This window comes from Pan paniscus, chromosome 4 (genome assembly GCF_029289425.2).
Source record: "Pan paniscus chromosome 4, NHGRI_mPanPan1-v2.0_pri, whole genome shotgun sequence".
Taxonomy (NCBI): domain Eukaryota; kingdom Metazoa; phylum Chordata; class Mammalia; order Primates; family Hominidae; genus Pan; species Pan paniscus.
The window spans coordinates 155,577,204-155,586,991 of record NC_073253.2 but is presented as its reverse complement, the minus strand read 5'-3'; the positions used below and the strand labels follow the sequence as shown (position 1 = coordinate 155,586,991).

The 9,788-nt window shown below is 39.5% G+C and overlaps 1 protein-coding gene across 1 annotated transcript; it reads left to right on the top strand.

Annotated features, from left to right (window-relative positions):
* The first annotated feature begins 84 nt into the window (after positions 1–84).
* Positions 85–8,049, top strand: FAM200C (family with sequence similarity 200 member C). The gene is made up of 2 exons (XM_003808023.4): positions 85–1,957; positions 6,036–8,049. The coding sequence occupies exon 2, from the start codon at positions 6,085–6,087 to the stop codon at positions 7,867–7,869; it is 1,785 nt and encodes a 594-aa protein (XP_003808071.3). The 5' UTR covers positions 85–1,957; positions 6,036–6,084; the 3' UTR covers positions 7,870–8,049.
* The last annotated feature ends 1,739 nt before the right edge of the window (positions 8,050–9,788 follow it).

Sequence of the window (9,788 nt, the reverse complement as noted above, 5' to 3'; positions counted from 1 at the left end):
GTTTATGGGACAGGGAGGGGAACCTGGATTAGCTTCTGTGAGTTTAAGAAAATTTCAGCATCTTGTCACCTAACCTTTCTGGACCTCTTTCCCTCTTCTATGAGGCCTGGTTTACTTAGATTTAGGAAGAATTCTGTAATATCCAGAATCATATCTTCTGTTTTATTTTGGAAAAGTAATGCCTAGCCAGCCTGGCCAACATAGCAGAACCCCGTCTCTATGAAAAGTACGAAAATTAGCTGGGCATGGTGGCACACGCCTATAATCCCAGCTACTCAGGAGGCTGAGGCATGAGAATTGCTTGAACCCGGGAGGTAGAGGTTACAGTGAGCCGAGATTGCGCCACTGCACTCCAGCCTGGGCAACAGAATGAGACCCTGTCTCAAAAAAAAAAAAAAAAGAAAAGAAAAACATAATGCCTAGGACATTACTCAGATTGCGCTTTGATTTTATTATCTCAATAATAGCTGCCTTTTGAGTGCGAGAATTATGTACTGTAATTGTCATAATGTTATCTCCTTCCTCAAAAGAACTTCATGGGGTAATGGATGATATATAAATTTTACAAAAAGCACATGGAATTAACTCCAAGTAATCTGCACAAATCCTAACCGTTGGAGTCAGGACATGAAGCTAGCTGTGGGATTCTGAAGCCTACCCCTTTCTCTAGTATTGAAGGCCCTAGTTTCTTGACCAACAAGGCTGGTCTTTAGCAGTTTCTTCCATCCACAAAAAACTTCAGCAGCCCGTCAATATTTACCAGGCTCACCCTTAACACCTGAAAATGATGTATCTGGCCCACATTCGTTGACGCCCCACCACTCCTCACACACACTAGTCTTATGGAATGCTTCTAACAAGATTGTACAAAAATGAGTAAACTCATTAAGTTTATAAGAATTCTGGAAAGACCCCCAAACAGGAAAGGGCTATATTCCGGTTTCTTTCAACAACGTTTCCTAGTTTCTACTTGGGATTTTTCTCTAAAACCTCTCTAATATGGGTTTATTTCTTTGAAGTCATGTTGTTGAAAGAACTTTAAATAAAAATCTTTCGGATAGATAATGATGACATGGAAATTCATCCCTATGCTCCCACTTACAAAAAGTGGGATCACCTTGCATGGGCAACAGTACACAAGCTATGGAAGCTCATCCTCCACTGCTGAAATGTCTAATCTGAAATTACAATGAGCTTCCTTCTCTTTTTCTCTCATTTATTCCACATGGAACATGGCAATTATCAGGCGTTTTATCTCCAAGCTCAAAGCCCGACACAATATAAAAGTTTCAGTGCTCTGCATGTTAAAAAGAACTATGTGGAGTTTACAGCCCCTTCCATTCCTGAAATTGTACAGTTCATCCTCTCTGGCAGACACAATAAACAAACGATTTCTTGTTCCACGTACACAATCTAAAAAAAAAAAATTGGGGAGGGCTAGCGCGCATGCTCAATACTCAAGCCAGCCAGCCCATCCCACAGCCCTTTGCTACTGCGCCTGCGTGTGGGAGACGCCTCTCCCAGTTTACGGGCGGGAAGCACCCTGGAGAACCCGGATGGAGCCCGGGCCTGGCTGAGGCGGAGGTTGTTGCGGATGCTTCTCTCTCCAGGCGCACCGCAGATTCCTGCTCGGGGGTCGGACCCGAGGAACCGCCGTCTCTACTGGTTCCGACGGCCAGAGGCTGGGCCCTAGGCTGAGCGGAGAGTGGGACTGGAGCCTGAAACGGGCGCCTAAAAGAAGCCCGAGCATCCCATAGGCCTGCGCCTCAGGCTTGGAGACGGGCGGGCGGAGACCGCGCTGAGTCTTTTTTTTTTCCTAGCAGCTGGCGTTCTTATCTCACCCGGGAGGCTGTAAAAATCTCCGTCCTTAACAGTAACACCATCAGGTCCTATCAGTTAAGAGCTGCTTGTTATTTGCATGCATTCTTATAATTAAATCTCCTAACAACCCTGTAAGGTAGGTACTGTTATCCCCTCTGGAGGAACTGAGGCTTGGAAAGGTCCCATCCTGTAAGTGACAAAGCCACGATCGCAGGCGTTTGCCCCTGGAGCGTCTGCCCAGCCACCAAGTTCCTTCCCCCATTCTCCTGGCTATTGATTTTAACTGTAAAATGTAATGGTTAAATGCTCTGCCTCCCCAGACACCTGCGCCTATCATGATCTTGCATACGCAGTGGCTAGAAAGAAGTTGAATTGTATTTGGTTTGGAGTTTTAGGTTTACAGCTGCACTTTGGTGTTTTCACTGCTGGAATATATATATTAGCATTCCCTAAATATTTGTTTTGTGAGTGTTCACTTTTAACTGATTTTTCTCATTTGTAATACTTTTTCATATCTACCCTTCATAAACTTGCAAAAACATTTTACTTTGTTATATCAGATCTTTCATTAAGCATCTGAAGATAATCTCTCAAAAGAATCATTCTTAAAATGAGTGATATCTATCTTAAGATAATGCTTTTTATCTTTTTATTATGGAAAGTTTCCAAAATACATTAAAATAGAACGGTGTAATGATGTGTACCCATCATCCAGCTTCAAGAGTTACCAACTTAAGGCCAGTCATTTCTTTTATCTCCACCCCGCTTTGTGCATGTTTGTGAGTGTGCTGAAGTACAGTATTTCAAAGGAATCCCAGACATCTTATTTCACTTGTAAATAATTGTCTGTATCTAACAAATGAGGACTTTTTAAAAACACAACCACAATACCATTATCATGCCTGTTTAACAATATCTCCTTATCATGATGCTTTTTAATGTTTACGTTTTTTAGGATACTGTAATTCCTAAATACCACAAAAGCGCAAGTGTAAATTGTGAGGTTCTAAAACACAAGCCTCTTGGGCAGTAAGTTCATCTTTGAGGCCCTTGAAAATTCTTGCCACCTGTTCTCCCTTTTTGAGGGGGATGGAGAAGAATACTTTAAATTGATTTTCCTAAAACTGTTCAAAACAGATAAATTTTAAATTAAAATATACTTGAGAGACATAGTCAAGGTGGATAGGAATGGACTCTTAACAGATCTTGTAATGATTTCCAGTTTGTTTTGTTTTTGAGACAGAGTCTCACTCTGTCACCCAGTCTGGAGAGTGCAGTGGCATCATCTCGGCTCACTGCAACCTCTGCCTCCCAGATCAAGCGATTCTCCTGCATCAGCCTCTCCAGTAGCTGGGATCACCATGCACAGCTAATTTTTGTATTTTTAGTAGAGACGAGGTTTCGCCAAGTTGGCGGGGCCAGTCTCAAACTCCTGACCTCAGGTGATCCGCCTTCCTCGGCCTCCCAAAGTGCTGGGATTATGGACATGAGCCACCCTACCCGGCCTTTTTTTGAGACAGAGTCTGGCTCTCTCACCCAGGCTGGAGTGCAGTGGCGTGATCTCAGTTCAGTGCAACCTCTGCCCCCTGGGTTCAAGCGATTCTCCTGCCTCAGCCTCCCGAGTAGATGGGACTACAGGCATGCGCCACCACACCCAGCTAATTTTTGTATTTTTAGTAGAGACAGAGTTTCACTATGTTGGCCAGGCTGGTCTGGAACTCCTGACCTCAAGTGATCTGCCTGCCTTGGCTTCCCAAAGTGCTGGGGTAACAGGCGTGAGCCACCGTGCAGGGCCCCTCTTGTAATGATTTCTAATGTGACTAAAAACATTTTCCTTTATTCCCTCTTCCTCCCCAAATATTACATGATAAATATACATTAATAGAATACAGAAAAATAAGGATTTATGGTAATGTCATAATTTTATCGTCATTAATTAGAAGTGGTTCTAAGCAAAAGTGGTCATGTAGTCTCATTACTTGACAAAAGTCTTAAGATCAGCTCTTTAAACTTCAGGTTGTCTTATTTGATTGGCAGACATCCTCCAATTTAACAGGCTCATAACAACCTTGTAACAGCTCAGCTTATTTTATTGGAGTACACTTTACAACTAGTTCATCTTGGTAGATCCACTTGAAAGCGAATGCTTTAAGTGGATATTCTTGGCTTGTGATTTTTCTTTTAATGGCCAAAGTGGGCATTCAGATTTAAATGTGTACCTGTTACTTTATTTCAGCCACATTCTCTGGCACAGAACTTTGGAAACTTTGGGGATCACTTACTTATCTTGGAGATAGAATGTTTTCTAAGGTATATTTGAGCCTACCTGTGGATTATGCCTTTACTCGTTGCTAAAGGGAGAGAAAGAGAAAAGACATGGCTTTCATTTTAGGTTTCAACTTTCATAGGAGGCTGTCATGAACTCAGAAAACGTAGAAAATTTAAATATCTGTTAAAGCATTGGGACCATTCACTTAGAAACCTAGAATATTTGTTAGCTAAGGATTGGTTTGAAGGATATGTTTTCATTCCCCTAAGTCTGACTACTTAACCAGGTTGTGTTTCAGGACTGCCTGAACAACATTATTTCATATTCTTTTGTTCTGCTTCTGGAGAAGATATGTATTCGTTCTAAGGTAGTGCAGGGACGTGTATATTTTGAAAGAGTTTCCCAGTGATTGTGATGATATGGTATCTCTTGTCACAGATCACTGTTCTAGTTACTATTTATAAGAATTATCTAAAATGCTTATTTATAATACAGATTCTAGGCCCCCACTCCATAGCTGGAGAATCAGAATCTCTATGGGTAGGGCCTTCTACATCCTGTCTTTGGGTTAAACCAAACCTTAGGCATGCTGCTTATTTTGTATATGTGCGTGTGTGTGTTCTTGACTGCTTTCCCTTAGAGGTATTTAGGTGGAAAAGCATCATGAAATTCGTTATTTTACTTAAGAGTGTTCTCCTATGAGAGGGATTTTTCTGAAGTCTCGGTAAGAAGAACAGTTGTGTTCCCCTGAGCAAGTTGTTTTGCTTTCTTTTTTTTTTTTTTTTCCCACAGAGACTTGCTCTGTCGCCCAGGCTGGAGTGCAGTGGCATGATCTTGGCTTAGTAGCTGGGACTACAGGCGTATGCCACCATGCCCAGCTAATTTTTTGTATTTTTAGTAGAGATGGGGTTTCACCATATTGCCCAGGCTGGTCTCGAACTCCTGAGCTCAGGCAATCCACCCACCTCAGCCTCCTAAAGTGCTGGGATTACAGGCATGAGCTACCCCGCCTGGCCATTTTGCTTTTTTATATGGACACTATGAATCATGGACTGATAGTGTGTTACACTTAGCAGCAGGGAAGCTCTGAGCCAATTTGTAGCCTACCTTTGCATCAAGGGTGGCTTAATCAGACTTAAAGACCTATTTGAAATTCTCTGCCTAAGTTGGAGTCAAAACTGCTCAAGGTTCAAATAGTATTACAGACCTGTTTAGTCTTTAACTATTAAAAAGAACTACCATGTTCTCACTCATAAATGGTAGCTAAATAATGTGTACACATGGACGTGGATAATGGAGTGATGGGTAAAGGAGACTTGGAAGGGTGGGGTGGAAGAGTGGGGTGGGAGGGAGTAGATGAGAAATAATGAGTACAATGTATGTTATTTGGGTGACGGATACCCTAAAAACCCTCACTTTGCCACTAGGTGGTCTATGCATATAACAAAATTGTGCTTGTACCCCATAAATGTATACAATTATTTTAACCTCCATGTCAGAATCCACCCTGCCTTATTTAGTGAATTGCTCCTTTATTCAGTGATTCTTAACTGAGGGTATGCATACATCTTTGGGTCTGAATGGAAGAAGGTGGTGGTAGTGAGATGCCCTTTCTAGGGATACAAAATGTGCTAGATTTGTTTGTAACATACATTATTGAAAACAAGTTAAGCCATAACTATAATTCACCAATAAAGGACTTACAGGTGTTCATAACTTGTCTAAGCTCAAATCTCCCATATATAACTTGCTGGCAAATCATTTATTCCAGGGCATTAGCTATGAGTTGCTAGCTTTAAGTTGAACTATATCCTGTCATGGCTTACTTCGAATTGACATGCTGCAGGCTGTATCTTGACATATACAAGATAGCATGTGATGTGGCTTTGTTTTAATTCAGTTAGCCACTGGTTTTTAATGTGTGGGTTATATTTTACTCCCAAAGCAAAATTCTGTGGCATCTCTGGAATACTACCTGAGAATTTTTGTGTGCCATGTCGAAGAAACGCAAATGGGATGATGACTATGTTCGCTACTGGTTCACCTGTACAACGGAAGTAGATGGAACTCAGCGTCCACAGTGTGTGTTGTGTAACTCAGTATTTTCAAATGCTGACCTCAGACCATCAAAACTGTCAGACCATTTTAACAGACAGCATGGTGGTGTGGCTGGGCATGATCTCAATAGCCTGAAGCATATGCCAACACCATCTGATCAGAGTGAAACCTTGAAAGCATTTGGAGTTGCATCTCATGAGGATACTTTATTACAAGCATCGTATCAATTTGCGTATTTATGTGCCAAGGAGAAGAATCCTCATACAGTAGCTGAAAAGTTAGTGAAACCTTGTGCACTGGAAATAGCACAAATAGTTTTGGGACCAGATGCACAAAAGAAGCTTCAGCAGGTACCCTTATCAGATGACGTGATCCATTCTAGAATTGATGAAATGAGCCAGGATATCTTACAGCAAGTTCTAGAAGATATCAAAGCCAGTCCTCTTAAAGTGGGTATTCAGCTTGCTGAGACAACTGACATGGATGACTGCAGTCAGCTAATGGCATTTGTGCGCTATATAAAAGAAAGAGAGATCGTAGAAGAATTTCTCTTCTGTGAACCATTGCAGCTATCCATGAAAGGAATAGATGTGTTCAATCTCTTCAGAGACTTCTTTCTGAAGCATAAGATAGCACTTGATGTATGTGGCTCTGTTTGTACTGATGGTGCCTCCTCTATGCTAGGAGAAAATTCCGAGTTTGTTGCCTACATGAAAAAAGAGATACCTCATATCGTAGTCACACATTGTTTATTGAATCCTCATGCACTTGTCATAAAGACATTGCCTACAAAACTGAGGGATGCTCTGTTTACTGTGGTGAGGGTAATAAATTTCATCAAAGGGAGAGCTCCAAATCATCGCCTATTTCAGGCTTTCTTTGAAGAAATTGGCATAGAATATAGTGTCCTCCTTTTCCATACTGAAATGAGATGGCTTTCCCGAGGCCAAATACTTACTCACATTTTTGAAATGTATGAAGAAATAAATCAGTTTCTTCACCACAAGAGCAGTAATTTAGTTGATGGCTTTGAAAATAAAGAGTTTAAAATTCACCTAGCATACCTTGCAGATTTATTCAAACACTTAAATGAACTCAGTGCATCTATGCAGAGGACTGGGATGAACACAGTATCAGCTAGAGAGAAGTTATCTGCTTTTGTTAGGAAGTTTCCATTTTGGCAAAAACGAATTGAGAAAAGAAATTTTACCAATTTTCCTTTTCTTGAAGAAATAATTGTTTCAGATAATGAAGGCATATTCATTGCAGCTGAAATAACACTGCATCTGCAACAATTGAGCAACTTCTTCCATGGATATTTTTCCATTGGAGATCTTAATGAGGCAAGTAAATGGATATTGGATCCATTTCTTTTTAATATCGATTTTGTTGATGATAGTTATTTAATGAAAAATGATCTTGCTGAATTACGAGCTAGTGGCCAAATCCTAATGGAATTTGAGACAATGAAGCTTGAGGATTTCTGGTGTGCCCAATTCACAGCGTTTCCAAACCTGGCAAAGACAGCTCTAGAAATCCTTATGCCATTTGCAACTACATACCTTTGTGAGTTGGGATTTTCATCATTTTTACATTTCAAAACAAAGTCCAGAAGCTGCTTTAATCTGAGTGATGATATCCGTGTGGCTATTTCAAAAAAAGTTCCTCGTTTCTCAGACATCATTGAACAAAAGCTACAGCTACAGCAGAAGTCACTGTAAGCTGATATACTTTTTTAATGAATAATTTCAATCTTAATATCATTGTAAAATTAAGCTGTAATTCTGTCTCTTTCATATTTATGATATACTGAATTCTATGTCTAAAAAACTTAAGAACTTTAATTTTGAATGAGGCATGTGAAAATATGTTTTGAGAATAAAAACACAAACAGCAGAAAAGATTAAGTACTACTGCCTAGTTGCTATCATGAGATTTTCCTAATTCTAAGTATCTGTTTAACCTGTTCGTGTGGTATATGAAAAAGATACCTAAGCACTAGAATATCCAGCTAAATGGTGCAATAGGCTAGAAATTGAGCCAGGAGAAAAGAGAAGATATCCCAGAAGTCAAAAAGGCAAAATGAAAGATTGAGTTTGCCCATCTTTGTTATGGAGAGGTTAATGAAATCAGAAGAGGATTATGAAATATAATGGGAAAAGGAATGATCTGGCTTATATAAGACTTATTTTTAAATATACTCTTTGGAGTTAGTCTCACAGTGTCCATTCCCCTAGCTCCTGTGCTATGAATATCATATTAATAAATAGCCTAATATATTAATCACTGTTTGTCATCTTTAAATTACTTCAGAACTCCAAGTTATCAAGGCTGCTGAAAAGGAGATTCCTGAGCCTTACCCTAGAGATTGTGATTAGTAGGCCTGTGATAAGGTCAAGGATCCTCATTCATAACCAGCTTTCCAGACTGTTCTGATGGATTCTTGGATTCTTGGGTCCTCTGGGTTCAATTTTTCCTATACTTATTTTTCCTTTACCCTAATTTTGTCACTTATATTACATCTTATATGTATTTTTCTAAGTTCAAAATGTCAGAGTATAAATCATAAATAAATTGACATGAAATCAATGGAGTAATTCAAGACCATCAAAAAACTCCCCATGGGAATCTAACTTAGCACACTTTTTCTGGATGATAATTTGGCAAAATATTTTTTAATTTAAATAAATTTTCATTTATATTTTTAAACAATATTTTATCAAAGTACTACATGCTCAAGGCTGGGAAAAAATGATATAGAGAGTCCTTTAAGGAAAAGCCACAATCCCCTTCCTGCCCAATTACCCATTTCTTCTGTAATTTCTTGTGGTTCCACCCACATCTCTTAAGTAGTATGTTCATACCATGACATATAGCAGTTGAATCAGCTTTAAAAGTTATATATTGACTCCCCTAGATAATATGTAAGGATTGAATTTATAAAATATCCATCTCTTCTACTCCTCTCAATTTTTTATTATTATTACACTAATGTTAGTCTCTTTGTTGGTTATTTATAGCCCTTTGATTAAGATTTTTTCCTCTATAAATTTATCATGTGGAAAGAATCAGGAATGTCCAAAAGTTTTACTTATAAGGTGGCTAATCAGAACATTTTTATAATACTGAAAAATAAAAAATAAACCTGAAGGGAAATGGAACCTGACTACCAAATTTAGATGCCACATTAGTACGCAAATCAAAGTTTATATTTTATCAGTAAGTATAAATACACACCTTTTTTCACTTAAAAATATAGTAACAGAATATAGGTCCTAATTTTCCTATTACAAGCTAACATCAAAGACAGAAAAATTTCCAAACTAATATGGAAATCTAGATGTGTAGGCCAGGCGCGGTGGCTCATGCCTGTAATCCCAGCACTTTGGGAGGCCAAGGCGGGCGGATCACTAGGTCAGGAGTTCGAAATCAGCCTGGCTAAAATGGTGAAAGCCCACCTCTACTAAAAATACAAAAATTAGCCAGGCATGGTGGCATGCGCCTGTAATCCCAGCTACTTAGGAGGCTGAGACGGAAGAATTGCTTGAACCCAGGAGACACAGGTTGCAGTGAGCTGAGATTGTGCCACTGCACCCCAGCCTAGGTGACAGAGTGAGACTCCATCTCAAAAAAAAAAAAA